Source organism: Porites lutea, chromosome 5 (assembly GCF_958299795.1).
Source record: "Porites lutea chromosome 5, jaPorLute2.1, whole genome shotgun sequence".
Taxonomy (NCBI): domain Eukaryota; kingdom Metazoa; phylum Cnidaria; class Anthozoa; order Scleractinia; family Poritidae; genus Porites; species Porites lutea.
Genome location: NC_133205.1, coordinates 8,300,640 through 8,318,514, shown reverse-complemented (window position 1 = coordinate 8,318,514; position 17,875 = coordinate 8,300,640). Strand labels below are relative to the sequence as shown.

General features: G+C 39.2%; 2 protein-coding genes across 2 annotated transcripts in view; one reads left to right on the top strand and one right to left on the bottom strand.

Annotated features, from left to right (window-relative positions):
* Window positions 1-13,496, bottom strand: part of LOC140937850 (centrosomal protein of 120 kDa-like) — a 23,223-nt gene extending 9,727 nt beyond the window's left edge. The window contains exons 1-13 of the mRNA XM_073387423.1: window positions 13,357-13,496; window positions 12,686-12,870; window positions 9,842-9,928; window positions 8,012-8,153; window positions 7,617-7,765; window positions 6,819-7,022; window positions 5,959-6,231; window positions 5,370-5,561; window positions 4,299-4,498; window positions 3,187-3,336; window positions 1,916-2,036; window positions 1,127-1,188; window positions 242-332 (exon numbers count right to left, since the gene is read on the bottom strand). Of these exons, the coding sequence (XP_073243524.1) occupies window positions 242-332; window positions 1,127-1,188; window positions 1,916-2,036; window positions 3,187-3,336; window positions 4,299-4,498; window positions 5,370-5,561; window positions 5,959-6,231; window positions 6,819-7,022; window positions 7,617-7,765; window positions 8,012-8,153; window positions 9,842-9,928; window positions 12,686-12,870; window positions 13,357-13,402 (1,902 nt within the window). The 5' untranslated portion in view covers window positions 13,403-13,496. The remainder of the gene's footprint in view (window positions 1-241; window positions 333-1,126; window positions 1,189-1,915; window positions 2,037-3,186; window positions 3,337-4,298; window positions 4,499-5,369; window positions 5,562-5,958; window positions 6,232-6,818; window positions 7,023-7,616; window positions 7,766-8,011; window positions 8,154-9,841; window positions 9,929-12,685; window positions 12,871-13,356) is intronic.
* A 240-nt stretch (window positions 13,497-13,736) lies between these two features.
* On the top strand, window positions 13,737-17,855 carry LOC140937399 (uncharacterized). The gene is made up of 3 exons (XM_073386955.1): window positions 13,737-15,367; window positions 16,847-17,005; window positions 17,637-17,855. Exons 1-3 carry the CDS (start codon window positions 14,477-14,479, stop codon window positions 17,745-17,747), a joined length of 1,161 nt encoding a protein of 386 aa, XP_073243056.1. The 5' UTR covers window positions 13,737-14,476; the 3' UTR covers window positions 17,748-17,855.
* Window positions 17,856-17,875: the final 20 nt, after the last annotated feature.

The following is a 17,875-nucleotide window of genomic DNA, read 5'->3' as shown; positions in this document are numbered from 1 at the left end:
ACAGGTGACTCTTCACTTTAGAGGTCGGCTTCGCTCCGTTACAGGAATCGCGCCGAAATCACCGTTCTTACGTGTGACCAGAAGCCCTATCCAGTATGTTGCCGAAGCAAAAGTTGTCCAGGTAGTGTGAACACACCCTCAGTGATGTATAGCAAATCCCGCACCCGCTTATAAGCTTTTTATGAAACACCTTTGTTGATTTTTGAGTAAAAGTCGCTCCCATTAAAAAAGTAAGAATTACTTCATTTGCTCCCATGACTTGGTGCAAGTTGACTGGACCCAGGTCCTCCAGGCCAAGAACCACATGCAGCTCACCAATCTTCCTAGGAGGTCTTCAAAATTAAAAGAAAAAAATGTGTTATTAACGACAGCAAAAAACAAGTTTGGAGTGTTGAGATGTTCGGTTGGTGCTCATTCTAGTAAACACTGTTAGACAATTATATAGCAATTTCGGAGTCATGCATTCAACTTGGTCAGCTGTGTGAAAAGCCAGTAATTGTCAGGCCTATTATTTGAGCTACAAAGGTGGGAAAAGAGTGCAACGACACACGGATTAACCGAGAAAGGTAAGTAGTTGTTGTGAAGGAGGTGCCCATTAGTCAACTGTATTCACGCCTGTGTTTGCCATACTGTGTACAAGCTTAATTATCAGTGCTGCTGGTAAAAAGTTTGAGGTTACAAATGTTGTTTCACTTTCAGTTCCCTAAACCAACAAGATGAAGGTTAAAGCGATGGCAGGCATCATTTAGCCAACCACAAAGACTCAATGATATGTTTTAGGGTTGGAAACGCATTGGTACATTCAGCATTAATATTGTTCCATGGTACATTCAGCATTAATATTGTTCCATGGCTTGCAATTCCTTATTAGCAGAGACCTTCTTCTCTAGTATTTGGCGGGTGGGAAGAAAATAGACTTGTCATTTTTTTCATTTTGTCATGACCAGGGAAAAGAGGCATCTGCTCAGCGTTTTTTGTCATAACATTCCACATCTATCATCGACTACTTACTTTTCATTATTAGCTCTATCAAATCAAGAACATATCCGAAGCCGAAAGAAAGTCCAAGTTGTCAACAAGATGAAAGTAGCTAGAAAGACGGCTGAATTTAAAGTGTTTGACATACTTTTCTGTGGTAAGTATAAATATCCGCTCATTGTAAATTTGCCGATATCCAGTCACTTGACCCTAAAACGGGATCGAAAAAAGCAAAATAGGTAAAGAATAGTTCGTAGGAAAGTATGCAGAGATTATCTAAAGACGTCAGACTGCCAACATGTCAAGGTTTGTCAACATCTACCCTCACATAGGTGTGTACAACTGTAGGCAATCTGGAAGGAGAAGTCACAACAAAAACTTACAACCCTGGGACAGTTGACGATATTAGGGACAAAGACGCACTTTACCAAATTAACTCATATTCTTCCTCTTAAAAAAGCTTTGGGATGTTGTTATAAGGGACTATTTCGGCTGTCCCCTTCTCTCCCAAGCAGTGGGAGATTGTGTTGAATTAAAACTTGAATGCATAACGTCAACACTCCACCGTGGGGGAAGGGGGGAGGGAAGATGCCTCATTTTGACGAGCTATTGCGTTAGTATCCCAAGAGTTTTAAACCAGGTCTCGGTTGTTAAAAGGCTGGATAGCGCTATCCACTGGATAAATCTCTGTCCAGTGGATAGTGTAATTAGTTTCCCCAATTCTTATCCGCTGAATAGTGATTTATCCTGTGGATAGCGCTATCCAACGTCTGAACAACCAGGACCAGTGTTGTAGCTCTCTACAATGCGTGCAGTAAAAATTTTATTGTATTTTGCTTATGAATATTCCACGCTGATTAACTGCTTCCGGGTCTCTCAGGGTGGCTAATAACACAAGTACATCGCTCAAATATAAACACTGGCAGATTATTTTTACCTGTGTTAAGACTTCTACTCTATTAGCAGATAAAACAGAGGCTAATAATGCAGTTGAAACTCCGATAAGAACGTTCCCAGCCATGCTGTCTTTATGCCACACCTCAATCACAAGAGGAACTCTGACAGGAAAAGTAGGAATCGCACAATTTTGTTAGAAAATTTCACTTAAGGCTAGGTGAAAAAGAAGAATGAATACCCATGAAATCTGTCATCAGTCAGGTGTCAGAAAAACTGTTGACCAGTGACGGCCTTAGTGGCCTCAGCTCTCACGAATCTCCTGTAGCTTAGTGGTAGAGCATCCAAACTTGTTAAGATAGGCCATAGGTCATAAGCCTGCGTAGCAAGCTTTTCCGTTTGGTTTCGGAGCAAAGAAAGACCAAGGTACGGGATTTTCGGTTTTAGCTGCGCGAGAAATGGAACGGGAGCTAAAAAATGAAAGAGGGGGGAGGGGGAGGGGAAGGAAGAAAGGTTTCCTTACCTTTCTTCCCCACCTACTCCCCGCTTTTTTACTCGCGCCATTTTTCGCGCGGTCTTTGTTCTTTGCTCCGAAAACGCGTGGAAACGCTAGCTAGCTACGCAGGCTAATAGGTCATAGGCTCGACTCCTACTGACTAAAAAACATCTTTCTCATGGACAATAAATTGCCCCAGCTTTGATTTTGGCAAGTTCCCTAAGGTATTAAGAAATAATGCACTTAATTCAGAGAATCTACGAAGACTGCATACAAGATTTGGGCGCAGTGATTTTTAGGGTCATTTTGGTGGACAAGCGTTAATAGTTATGATTGGCCGACGGCATTCAAGGCAACTATAAACTAACGCTTGTCTACCCAAGCGATCGCAGAAATCATTGCGCCAATAGCGTATTCTCATAATTTTTCTTTTAAATAGTTAGTGGAGTGGGTAATATTGGTTTGTTCCTTCACCAGCCGGAGTGACTGACTCAGTGACTGTGAAAGTTTCATCTCAGTTTAGAGTGGTTTTCGTTTGAGTGTCGTAAAACCAAAACCAAAGTAATTACTCTGGCCAATCACATAGGACACAGACAATACATTGAACCAATCAAAACTCGAAGTAATTACATGTGGCTGACGCAAAGCGCGGCAAAATGCATGCGAGCGCGTCACAATTGGCTTTGGTTTTACTTCTGATTGGATGAAAAGGTGGCGCGAATCTTTTAAGCCAATCGCATCGAGTAGAAAGTGCAAAACCAATTACTTTTCGACACTCAAATGAAAACCGCTCTATAAGTTAACATGTACTTGCCCACCTTGTAAGTGTGTCTTGAAGAGAATGTGGAGAAGATGCAAAGTCAAATGCACAAAAAGACTTGGGAAGAAGGACCTCTGTGTTACGCTGAACTTGTACTGGAGGACTTGTCATTACCGGAGCAGAGCTACCAAAGAATGGATAGGTATACCTAGCAACAAGAGCACTAAGGTTATTCAACATTCTAGTAACAGCAGGGAGCAATCTTAGGCCCAGGGTCAAACTTTTGATGAGCTATTTAGTAGTTTTGTGAAAGGTTTGAACCCAGAAGTCATGAAATTTTTATAAGTAGGTTGAGCATGATCGTCCGGGTGAACGCAGATCCAGAATAGGACTGTTGTTGATGATCAGTGATGTTTCGACAAGCTGTGCATTCGTCATCTTCAGAGTCAAAGTGCGCCGTATCACCTCAGTTGATGGCACTTAGCTCTGGTTATTGACTACTGACTAAGGACAGACATCTGCTGTGTTTACTGGGCATGTAGAGGGAACATCCACTTATAAGCTGCACCCAAACGTTTGTTAAACTATTGTTTTGTATTAATGATGTAGCATCTGTACCCACATAAGCCACGCCCATAATTTTGGTTCCCTTTTTCTGAAAAAAAAAATAAGGCCACCTTTGGACAAATTGGCGCCTACTTAGTCTTGGTTTTCACTTTATGTATAAAATACTGTTACAAGCCACTGCCCACCTAGCATTTTCCCTGCTCTGACACCTGCCTCCAAAGTAGACTTGCTACAAGTCAACCTCTCATAACTCCTTAAAACTGTGCAAAGCGAACTTCGGTGCATGAGGTCACGCACCAACCAAGCAAGCGACAAAGTCTCGAAGTCAACTTGTTTCGCCTGAATGGATTTGAATCATATTATATATTCACACGGGAAAAAAATGATTGACATATGCTGTGTCAGGAGCAGCGTGAAACATCACTCACTGTCCTATTGGTCAATTGCAGTGACGTCACTAGTAGAATTTTCGGCCAGTGAGTGTCACGCCAAAAAGGTATGAAAAGTCTTTAAAATGGCATAACCAACCAGGAAAAAAAAATAAAGGACTTTTGAAAGTCTACCTCCAAAGTTTCTGTTAATGAGCAACCTGCTTCAACTCACCTAAGATAGCAGTTAACTGGAGAAGAAACCTCAAGATTCGAGATGCTACGCAAATCAATGGAGAAACAGAAATGATGAGCTGATGGTTCCAATGGAAGCCTGGTTCTAAGTTGAGGAACAATGCTTGGACCTGGATCTGTGACTTGCGGTGGAGGTGCCTGAGCTGTTGTCTTGGACTTTTTCGGTGGAGAATATTGTTGCTGATGAGGCAAAGATGAGTGAAGCTGAAGGCTAAAGCTGTGCATTTTCAGAACTAACTGGATTGATGGCATATTGTGATGATTTGCCTTAAAATGTAAGATCTGGAGCCCTTTCAAGACCATGCTTTTACAGTTAAGCCAGGTCAAGGGTGCCCCCCAAGATTCCAATAATGAATTAAAAATAACTATCATTTGAAAGTTAAATTCATTGTAGTTGTAAATTTCAGATTCATCTAGATGCATTCCTGCATGCATAATAAGCAGTGAAGTCACATTCGGGGTAGTTATGAAATTTCTACAAGCAATTTTGTCCATTCAAAGATATTTCAATCTCGCCCAATGCAGAAAAGTTTTCGCAAAGAATTCACTGCTCATTATGCTTGCAAGAATGCAGTGGATTTGAATTTGATGCTGGTTGCGGCAAAGACTAACATATTCAACTCTTGAATAATAAATTCATTAATGGCATCTTCAAGGGTACACTTGACCTGCCTTGACTGTAATGCAGTTAACATTTAAAAGTAAGTTGACACTTGATTCTTGATCCTTGCATGAATGAAGAATTGAGTTGGGAATCAACACTCGATTCCTGATGACTACTTTTCCATTCTAGATACTAAATACTCAATTTCTGAGGGAGTCACCAAACTGGAATGGCTTTTGTTAAAGGTTTGAGTCACTGACCCTGTACTCTTGATACTTGATTGCTGCAAAACATTGAAAGCCTTTGATCAAGTCTTAAGCGATATTGTCTTACTTCTGAAGGAAATAGTTTGAGGTTGCTTTTATTTTATCAGGCACTACATACTTATAACAGGTTTCATGACCTACAGTGCAAAGATTAAAACATGCAGTAACTGTTACCATTTACCTTTTGAGTTCTAGCATTTACTGCACTTGTTGGATCATGGTGTTCCTGTGCACTATGTGGGGTGCTGGAAAGTGGTCGGGGCGGAGTCTCAGATGGATACCCCTTTGGTGCATTTGCGTTGGCCTCTTTACTGTCTTCTCTAGGTTGCCCTCTAAGAGGAGAGACTGGTACTGAAACCTGTTTAGGTGATGACTTTTAAGCCACCAAAAGGAAGAAAAATATTACTACATGTATTAGGTCATAGTTACTATATGACACATTTTTGCCAGTAAGTTGTAGTTTAACCTGCATTGCAGACATAATCTGACCCTGGTTAGTAACGTCTGCGAAGCAACGATGATATCTCCACGTTCTGGGCCCCCAACAGACTCAACAGATTAATACCAGAAATGTTTCCAATTTCCCTTTAACATTACTGGCAACCTGACAATGGCTTTTTAACAAGCCAATCATGGTGCATTCTCAAATCTTGGTACACAGATGGGGGTCCATGAAACAAGGAGTTTTGCACAGCTTGATGTTACTAACAGGGTCATGTTACAGCTGTGACACAAGATACATGTAGTTGAAGTTTGCTCTTAACTATTACCTGCCCACGCATGTCTGTACCTCCAGCTGGAGATGATCCACTCGGGACATTCCTTGCGATATCTGGTTGCTCACGTCTTAGTGACACAGACACCCCAACCCCAGGTTCAGTGTCCTGTGGTGGTCCTAAAAGCTGATGACTGCTACCTGGTGCTACTAAAGGAAACATTCCTTCTATCACAGCAGGCGTGGCTAGCGTCTCTCGCTCACTTAGAAGTCCTTGGAAAGAAACCACTGCTTTTCCTAAGATTTGATCTCCACTACACAAATGAATCTGAAAAAATAATAATATTGACCAAGTGCGATATTAAAATAACTAAATATAGGCCCAGTTCTTCTTTTTTTTGTTTCTTTGCTTCCAGAAACTATCCAGCTGAAAAAGCTCAACAATGTAAACATTTACTCTCTAGCTACTATAGGCACAAAATAGTATGTATGCTTTCTTGTAAGAGCGGGTGAAGGTGACTCCAAGCTGGCAAGCTGACAGCCTCATGCTTGGGTAACAAAGGTCAATGAACAGACCATGCACTTAACTTTTCTTAACCCTTTCCGCCCCAATATCCACGTGCAAATTCTCCAGACTGATCTCCTTCCAATCCTTGAAAAATTAGTCAACAGAATTTGTCAAAAAAAAACAAAGTATTTTCCCTTTGGTGATCACTTTATTGATTCTCATAACCTTTGCATTGATATTGTCAGGAGAAAATAAATATTGATGTTGGTCACTCTTGGGACTTACGGGTTAAAACCTCGATCACCACTACCTCTAGACCTCTGGACTCTGCTAAAGCACAGCCTTAAAACTTAGTGAAATGTAAAAAATTAAGAAGAAATTAATGATGATCTATTCTTGGAGCCTACCTCTAGTCCAGAATGTTGAGTAAAAAACTCTCTTAGATGATCCAAGTTGCTACAAATTCTAACTGAGGCTCTTTCAGCTGGGAAGTTGGGTTGTAGGAGATCATGAAAGACTTCATTTGTCACATCATTTGTGAGTAATGAATAGTAAAAGTAAAATCCACCACCTAAGTTTGGGTCAGTCAAGGTAAACTTTGATGGAATAAGCTGTAACAAGATATTGAAAAATAATGTAGTACTAAATTAATATGTCATGATAATTGAATTGGTGATTGATTATTCCCAACTTGATGAGGTAACTCTGACAAAAATAAATTGATGTTTTAACATAATTAAGGGAGTAATAGATAGAACCAAACTTGAGCTTTGTTGTGATGTGGTTTATTATTTCCATTGTTACCCTCAGGAAAAATGGGAAAGGAGAAAAAGGAAGACCAAGAATGGGAGATGGATATAGGATGCTTTCAACAAATCAAAATGAAGTGCTAGAAGATTGGAATCAGAGAATTCTAGAGTGTTTCTGAAATGCCCGAATCTCCCTCATCAGAAATAGAAGGCAAAATGTGAAACGGCCTTATTACTAAAAAAATTCTTATACAAATGTAATTAAAAACCGTCACTAGTAGGACCATAAGTCATGAATAATCTTCGACTGCTATCTAAAAATTTGCTTTTTACCAGCATAAGGAAACAACATTTCTAGGAATGCTATCTTTGCCAAGTTCAAACATTACTTAGATTTCCTCTTAAAAATTATAGGGAACTGATGAACAGAAAGACATGATATCATATATACTGCACCTTTGCTAAGTTTGAAGCAAGTCCTATGGTGACAGACAAAACAAATATCTGATTGCCATCTTGTTGTGGTCCAATTTCATAATATCCCTGTTCCTCATTCAGTGTAAACTGTATTGTTTGGGGTATTAATGAAGGTCTGGACTGTCTTCCTTTAGAAACAAAAAAATGGAGAAGGACAAAATTTTATTATTGCACTTGTAACTACACCAATATTTTACTCAAAGTACACATTATTATTCATTAAAAATATTTCTTTTTCTGATTGGCTCAAATCCCACAGCAAATTGTTCATAGCCAGAAAGGGATGGAAAATCTGGAAACTGACATTAATAGTTACAGCACAATAAATTACATGATGTTTGTAGCAAACACCTCAGGAATTTTCACTTAAGTACCTTCATCTGCTTGTTGTGTTTGTTGTTGTTTGCCAGCAGGAGATTGAGATGGTTGGGTATCATCCTCTAAAGACAGCATCAGCTTTAACTCTGGCTTCAAGCGAGTGTACTTTGTACTTAAAAGCGAATGCCACTGGGCTCTCTGCAACAAAGGCAACTGTGTTATGGAGATCAAAATGCTACCCTTTTTCTACCTTCTTCCCAGGGACTTGGGGGACAAGTAGCAGAGGAGCCTTAAGGAAGAAGGTGGACCCTTTTTGCCTGACACTTGCCATTAAGACAAAGAATGAGCACTGTCACATTAAAAATACTAGAAGGGCATTGCTTTTACTGAAAAGATTAAAAATACACAACAAAGAAGAGAGGTAAAGACATTATAAAAAATCGCACTGAAGAGATGTCCCATACAATTAAGAGCTGAATTTCAACCCACATGGACCAAGCTATAAACCTACAGCTGCACAAGTATGAATACAGAAATGAACTGTCAAATGGAACTTCTTTGGTAGCACTTTCCACTTGTTTTAATTGCATCCAGCATCTTTCAAAAAATACAGTTGAACCTCCATATGCAACTTCATCAAGTGACCACACCAATGAGCGACCACAGATTCAAACACCAATGGTTTATCTCTTTGTTCACTGAATGTACTATATGTACACCACTCAAACTATACAAAGAACTTTCATTGACGACTTGAAACCAAACATATCGCAACTTAGAACACGCATCCAAAGTTACGATCCAAAAAGAAGTGTGTCGGGGCCTGTTAGAAGAGAACCCCCTGATGTGGATCCAATTCTATACATGACACCTCCCATAAGCAACAACTAAAGCTTTGTATTTTGAGTGGTTACCTTTTTTTAGAAGGAAGGTTCAACGGTTTGGATTTACGTCCTTGAAATAATGGATTTGGGTACTCTTAGCAGTCTGTAGGTATTTTTACCGGGAAAATATTCATTTCATTTAACAAAAACTCTGTATGTTATCTGCCTGTGACATTTCACTCTTAAACAAGAAGTCTGAACTTGTCACTAAGTGCCAGCATGAAAACAAATAATCTGTGTGCACAGCCAATCAGAAGAAGCACCTCTCAGCTAACCATCCTTAAATTTAACCTTGACATTTAAAACTGAAATCTGCCTCACAGTACTTTTACTGGTGATCACAAAATGAATGAAACTCGAGTTAAAAGACAGTGCCTATCTTTAACTCTGTCTTTATAGCTGTACAAATGTAAGCATGGGGAACTTCTAGGGTATGTGTAAAGCTGTCAAAAAGTTTTCAAGTAGCAGGCTGACAATGAAAAGTAGGCGACTTTGGAACTCACACCAAAGGCACAAGTTCTTGAGGGTCAAGCCAACGAGGAACATATTGAGATTTAGAGTCTCAGAAGTGGCATTTCCTGGTGTTTTCAAGAGGTATCCTCCACTGTGGATGCTACGTTGTTTACTGGAAACAATGCCATCGAAATGTTGCAGGCGTTCCGACATCCCCCGGTTTGAACGTTTTCACAGATCTAAACCTGTTTAAATATGCTTTCTATGTCATTCAAAACTGGAACATGGATAGTTTACAATTTTATTCGATAGTGCTTATTTTTTGTTAGCAGTTATGGTAGAAGGAGATGAAAGTAGCCGGCTAAGGATGGCCAACAAGTTGGTGGTTATGGCCGGCTACCGGCCCTTATTGACAGTCCTGTATGTGAAGCATTATTAATCTTCATTGTTTATTTTTAACATTTCATGTTAAAATGCACATCCTACAGAACTTGTATATGTACCTCATGTATGAAAAATAATAAATTACAGATTCCTTAACTGACTTACTGCTGGTTTTTGTTGTGCTGTTCTTAAGTCTAAAATGACATAGCCAACTGGTTCCTTCTGAGAGGTGAGTGTATCCAAAGCATAACACTGTCAGAAGGCAATTAAAAAAAATTTAGCAAAAAGTAAATTATAACAGGGACATGTTTTCCACCAATCAAACTTTTACAAATTACTATGACTGTTGTAATGCAAGCTCACTGGGGATCTGTAATACTCTTGGAAAACCTTATGGATCATTATATATTTCTGGAAAACTGCCCACCTACCCCGCGTCTAAGCCAACATTAACACTTACGTCTCACTTAGGGCAAAATGTTGGCTTAGGAGAGGAGTTGGTGGGCATTTTCCCAGAAAAGTATAATGATCCAGTCTTATGTGAGGGTAACTAGCCAGTGAATGTAACAACGATCCTTCCTACATGTAGCTTGTGAGCAGGTAGGCTCACTTGTCTGAATTTGGGGAAAATGCTGGCAGTGGAGCCATCATTCAGGGGGAAAAGGAAGCCAGCATGGGGGCTATTAATTTTTCAATTCTCCAGATTGGCTGGTAAGACACTGGGTATCAACATTTACACATCAACTTAATGATAAAAAGTGTCAGTTGGCCTGCAATACTTTTGCCTCATATGAAAATGCAGCTTAGTATAGTCCAATCACAGGTAGCCCAAGCTCAAAATATGAACATTGGCAAACATCGGCATTGTTGCATAACATTGATTTTGAAATATAAGGATTTGTATGGGAAAAAAACCTTTTATTTCTGTTTAAGGATTTCAATAAAAAACAGCTTACCTTACATAAAATGTGTGTTACATCTCTCCTGGGTGGTCCATGGGCCGATTTATGGCCATTTTATGGGTTGTACTGTAAATGGTTTTCTCTCTATATATAAAGGTTTACCGAGGTTGGGGACTCCAGCGAAGCGGCCCGACGGATCCACCGAAAGAAAACAGCCATAAATTCACTCCAACAGCTCCAGTTGCCTCCAAATTCCACCTAAGTAACACACGATAGTTCTCCTTTCCATTCATTATCCTGCTTCAAGACACCTTTGCACCGAGAGCGAATCAAAGGTCGTAAATCTCTGCAAAATCTCTGCAAACTTTCCTGTCTGAAGCCATCAACAGAACCTTGGTTTGAACTCTGCATTACCATTGAAAGATAGCGACACGGCCTGAGACTCAAATTACTCACACTCGGGGTGGGAGACAGTCTCTTGCTCCTGTTGACATCAATACCCGAGAAAGAAAACAATGGGAGCAAGAGACTGTCTCCCACCCCAAGAGTGTGTAATTTGAGTCTCAGGCTGTCTCGCTACCGTATCTTTGAACAGTAACACAGAGTTCAAACCAAGGTTCTGTCGATGGCTTCAGACAGGAAAGGTTGCAGAGATTGACGACCTTTGATTTGTTCTGGGTGCAAAGGCATCTTCAAGATCACAAATGGAAAGCAGAACTATTGCGTGTTACCTAGTCGGAGCAAATTTACGGCTGTTTTCCTTCGGTGGATCCATCAGGCCACTTCGCTGGAGTCCTCAACCTTGATAAACCTTTATATAGACAGAAAACCGTTTACAGTACAACTCATTTAATAGATGGCCATAAATCGGCCCATGGACCACACAGGAGAGACGTAACACACATTTTATGTAAGGTAAGCTGCTTTTTATTGAAATCCTTTAATTTTTGTAGGTTACGGAAACAATAGGTTTTTTTTCCATACAAATCCTTATATTTCGAATGTTATGCAACAATGTCGATGTTTGCTGATGCTTATATTTTGAGCTTGGGCTACCTGTGGTCCTATTTATATCTTTTTTCTATCAGGTTCATTATTATGCTCTGGAGGATTCTTGATTTGGGCTAAGCAAATTCAGTAGCCTATTTTTGTCACTTGTCGCAAACTGACAGGTCATGAAGGTGGTCTGTTTCATGTGTTAACTCATGTAGATAACGCTTTGGGGGGATTCTTAATTTCTTATTTTTGCTGCTTGTTGAGATGAAGATGGTCTGTTTCATGCATATTAATTTCAATCTGTGATTTTTGTTTCTGACAGGATTTCACCTCTGATGCAGTTTAGCATAAACATCTCCATGGGCAATTACTTCCTGTCACTTTTCTTTACATTTTCTTTGCTCCTATTGGTTAGTATCTTGACACCTTGAAAGGAGCTAAACTCAAAAATCAATAGCCGACAACAGGCTCACTTTTCCTTGCCAGATGGCACCTCTGCCACCATAGACTACGAGTAGTCCCCCATTTTTCCTCAGGGATAGTAGGGCGAGCGAAACGCAAGTGCACATGAAAATCACCCCACGCGAGAAAAGGCGACATGCGGCGGGGAGAGATTTTTCTCTTTTCTCTTTCTTTTCCCAAAATTATTGCCAAATTTGCACTAGTGAGCCTGCTTGCAGGTTACTGTCTCTTCTTGCTGGTCACTAGGGATGTTTTGCAGAAGAGAAAGCTGCATGTTATGTATGCAGTTGTTACGTATAGAACCTGGTCAGGAGCTCTGATTGGTTAACGTAGTAATTAAATTCAATTATCAAACTCTGGGAACACTGAGTGCTGCTTAAGAACAGCCATGTCTATGATGATCCCAGAATATCATAGGGATAATCAATTAAAACAATTTTTCTTTAGTGTACTTTTTAAGTGCTGGTCTTAAACACTGAAGGCGGTGTGGCATTGCACTTAGGGAGTAGCGATGTAAATACAGTAATGACTGGTCCCTTGGGAAAACCAGTTATTTTCAATACCCTTGGGACAAGTCATCAAGAGTTAGGCCACATGTATGCACACAAGAAAAACTTGCTCATATACACATGTTTTTAATCTGTCTTACCTGGATTTTGATAGGTGTCCTCTGCAAGCGATGTTGGTGGAGAGATTTCTTGCTTAACTCCCAGGCAAGTTCGGTTGTAAACTCCGGGCTTTCCACATGATCAATGGGATCGGTGACTAATGTTTCACCATCAAACTTTGTTTCTACTATGATCTTGTGTCGGGGTCGTTTGGGGAATCTTCGCCCTGGATGTTTCAGAAGTTTATCAATAACAAATAAAAACCAAATCTTAAGCTTCTATTAATGAAGTGAAAATGAAATTCAGAATTGATTCTCAATTTCCTTTCTTTCCTAGCCCTAATTACTTTATATGATCATGAACAATTAGGGCAAGGAGACAAAGGAAATTGAGACTCAAACTAGGTTAAAACACTTTTTAACCTGAACTTCAATTTGAACTACAAAATTTAATACGCCTAACTTAACTAAGCAAAACAAAGTCACAATATCTGTAATTTTTGTCAGTTCCTCCATCCTCAAACTTTAGAGGTCAGAAAATTTTTAATCTCTATACTTCTTAATAACAACCATTACGGGTTCCATAATTTTAAAATTATACAGAACCATAGTGATGTAGAGTGCTAGCATGAATCATAAATGTACACAAGTCCCGGGTCCAAATTAACATGAACATGGATGAAGGTTGAATGTATGTTTTTTGCTAGACGTACCTTCCAATACAGAGACAACCACCAAAATCGCCTCGCTCAACCCCATATGGAACTTGTTAACTGCTCAAAAGGCTATCCTCTTGTTAGAGGTAGAAAAACGCTGACAGGAATGTGCATTCAAATCCGATCACGAAGTCCGCCATTTTTCAAATTCAAAGTTACTACGTCATGTACTCCGCACTGGAACGATACCTTTCATTAAAAATGCCCAGTCTTTTTCGGTAACACGCACACTTTTTGTCAACCAAAAAACAAATTTTCACTTTTATTTAATCCACAATATCATTTTTTGAGGCTTAATTTTCTTAAAACACTTGCTTTCTCTCGACAAACGCCTTTCCTTGACTTCCCCTGACAACAGTCACTTGACTCCGACGATTTAGCTAGAGCCAGTCTTCACCCGGTTCAAAGAGCAACTTCCAACATGGTGGACGACCTTATCGGTGTTGAATTGTCAATCTTCTTGATCTTGTGTACACAGAGGTGACAGCGAAGCTTTCTTGCCGACGAAAATGATTTAATTCAAGGAGTGGCCACGAATCAAATCATAGAATTTTGTTTATCTCAACCTTCGTGCTGCTATCCCGTTAGACAATTCTTATGCAAATGAATTCATTTACTTGAATTGTACCGATTAGCTGTCTTCACTTAGCAACATCCGCCTAAAACTAATCGTGGAGTTTATGTAGAAAAACAAGATTCTTTGGCGAGGAGATAGACTGTAAATGGTGAAAATGCATAAACGGGATGAATGATCGTTTAAACAGAGCCAGGAAAAGCTAATTTCAAGAAAAGATCAACCAGCTTAGCGCTTGATGGGAAGGAGACGGCGCGTGTGAATTGGGCGGCCAGCTGTTCTGTTTATAAAAAGTTTACCCTATACAACTGGAAAGCTAGCAGGATAGCCTTATCATCGCCGCCGACTTTTATCATTTTTAATAGCCGACGGTAGCAAACTCACAAAAAGCGCGCGGAGCTATTGATTACCGAATTGGATCGTATTGTGTGAGTGACCCTAATTGATTTTCATTGAAGTTCTTGTATTGCGACCGTCCGATTTCTAGGCCGGTATATAGCCGTTTATATACTGATCAAGGACGTAATTAATTTATAATCAACTATGGCTCACAAAGGGGATCGCGACCTTGATATCAAAGCAAAGCTTTCTCGCAAGATTGCCGAACTCACGATGGTTATACACTTGCTATTCACAAGGAATCATGAACGAGAGCTGGAGATGGAAGCATTAAAAAATGCATACGAACATGAGATCAGTTTAATACTTGAGGAAGCTAAAGGAAAAGTGTCATGGTTGGAGGGACAATTGGATGACCTGGAAAAATTTCGTGTTTTACTCGACTTGAAAAACACAGAAAACGAGAAAGACAAACAGCAAATTAAAGATCTACAAAACAAGGAAGCAGAATTGAATTTACTGTTAGCGAACAAGGATCAGCTTTTAACGATGGCTGAAAAACAAATTGTGGAATTGAAAGAAAAACTTACTGACAAGTTAGCTTCTGGAGACGAACAAGTTGCCCTTTTGAAAACTGAATTAGAGAATGTTAAGAAAGATAACTGTAACTTGAAAGATAAACTGAAGGCAAAAGCAGATAACACGAAAAAGCTTAAAAGCCAGGTTGAAAGTCTTCAATCCAAAGTGAAAATATTAGAGGAAGAGTTGCGGGATGCTGTGGAGAAAAAACAAAGACTTGAAAATAGTGTCAATGGACTGCAAGGTGATTGGCAGGATGAAATTGATAATCTCAGTCGCAGAATTGCCGAATACACCAAACAGCAACAAGAAGACCAAACAAGAGTAGAAAAATTGGAATGGAAAAATAAACAGTTGATTCAGCAAGTGAAAGAGTTGGACGATGACAAAAGACATCTTGAACTTAAAATTCAACAATATGTTGATGAGAGGAATAAAAAGAAAGAGGCCAAGAGATCTCCAAGGCCTGTTGCTAAGGGCAGCCCTGAGGTTCCACGGACAACACCTGCATTTGATGTAAGTGTTACAGGTCACAATTAAATTGTGGTTGAAGTTTTTCAACAGCTAGGTTGATTCTCAATTTCTTTGTATCCTAGCCCTAATTTCTGAATAATTAGGGCAAGGAGACAAAGGGAGTAGAGAATCAACCTAGGTTAAAATTTAAATCTGAATTTAATTTTGACCTGTAACATAAGCAACGGTTAGAGCTATTTGAGAAATTACTGTTATTCCACGCAGTAGTAAGGAATTTGTGATCAAGGCTTTAAGTGACTTTTGATGCGAACAAATACTGAGCAACTTGGAAAGAGTATCTTTTTTATCATCAAAAAATCACTCAGGGCTTTTCTCCATGCATCCCTTTAATTCTACACTTATCCTGCACCTATCAATGTCAACCCTTTAAGCCCCAAGGTCCACATACAAATTCTCCCGACTGATCGCCATACATTTCTTTTAAGAACAGTTGAGAGAATTTGATAAAAGATCAAAGCCCTCTCCCCTTGGTAATCAATTTAGTAATTCTCATAACCTTCACTCTTGATGATCTGCTGATGTTGTTAGGAGAAAATTGATGTTGGTCACTCTTGGGACCTAAAGGGTTAAGCCCTAGGGACGGTGAAGCGGTAAGGGGGTTGTCTGGGCTGCAGACGTAATCTAACCAGCTTTTGTTAGTTTTAGGGAACCGTAGATTTATAGAAGAAAAAAACATACTGAATGCATGAGCAAAATGATGAGTTTATGCGACAATGTGATGAATGTATACGTCAAATGTAGAATGTAGAACAAGAAACAAACATGAATCTATTTCAGTTACTTTCTGTATTATTCTCGCCTGAAACTAAAGTAAATTGCCTAAAATCCAAAAAATTACAAAGAAATGTCCCAACTGCAAAATTCATGGTTCGTGGCTAAAAGATGTTTTCAAGAATGACCAGTACTTGCTCTTCGTTTTTTCTTTGTTGTCGAAAATATGACATTATTTTTTGTCGTTTTAAACTCACCATTTTGCTCCCACACTTACTTGTTTTTCTCTCTAAAGCTACAGTTCCCTTAAAGTAATGAAAGCCATCTAATCCTATATTAGCAACATCTGCAAAGCAGTACCAAGATCCTGTTCTTGGCCCCCAGTGGACTCACAAAGTACCAGAAAATGCATTTCAAATTTTCCTTCAACCTGATTACCAAATCAACAATGGCATTTTAAATAGGCAAATCATGGCATGTAATCAAACCCTGGTACACGGGTAGAGGCTCAGAACAAGGATTTTGGTGTTGGTTCGCAAACAAACCTAACCAGGCCAGGGTTGTTCAAACGTTGAATAGCGCTATCACTATCCACTGGATAACACAATAATTATGTTATCCACTGGATTGTTTCCGGTAATACTTATCTGCTGGATAGTGATTTATCCTGTGGATAGCACTATCCAGCTTTTGTACTAATATTATAATATAATTATAATATAATATTATTTGACCATGACTGTGTTTTAGAGAGATGATGAATTGGAGCGCCTAAGAAGGGAAGTGCAGCGTTACCGACTGGAACTGAGCAACAGGGAGTCATCATTTAACAGAATGTTTACTGATCATCACCCTGTGATAGTGGATGGCAAACCAAGGAAAACCTCTTCTGGGTTGATGACTGATTCAGTGAGTAGCTTTACTAAGGAACATTGTTATCAAGAATTTTTTCTAGCAAAAAAGTTGTTTGTGTTAATTAGAATTGACCACTCCAGAAAATACCATAACATACCATAATGCTCTTTGTTTGTCACCCCAACATTTTGCATAAGCATAATTGTTTAGAGTTTCTCTTGGGGCCATTTTAACTTCCAGGAGAAACTGACGACAATGCTTCTGGAAAATTTTCGGGTGACAAAAAAAGGGCATTATGGTATGTTATGGTATTTTCTGGAGTGGTCAATTAGACTTGAGCATTTCAAGTGTAAACATCAAAATAATACTACAAATTCATGAAGTACCCCCACCTTCCCTGATCTGGATGATGAATTCACCTTTCTTACATCTAGTTATTTTATATATCTTGCTTTCACCACTTTAAAGTCTTCTTTTGATTATAAGTAACCCCTTTGGCCCTTTATGTAGTATTATGTAATGAGGCAAAATGGGTGCAAGTCAAGAAACTAGTTAAAACATAGTCATTTGTCAAGACTGCCCCAGACTTCACCATGATCACCTTTGAAAATCTTTCAATTAAATTAAATTGTTTCAAAATTTATTTTCATTATATTTTAATAAATAATTTTTTTTGCCTTTGTAGTCTTTCCCAAATCTGAGTGGTGTTCATGTACGGAAAAGGAATCCACATTTGCCGGCACTTGGTGAACAGAGGATAAGCACCAGTGCACAACCTCCATACCATGGATTCTAAGAAGATGACCTAAAATTTTACATTTTCTGTGAAATTTGACATATTCTTCAAAAGAACAACTTACTTCACATTTTCACTTACTTATATTGTCTGTACCCAGTGCTAAAAAAGATCACAATAATGTTATT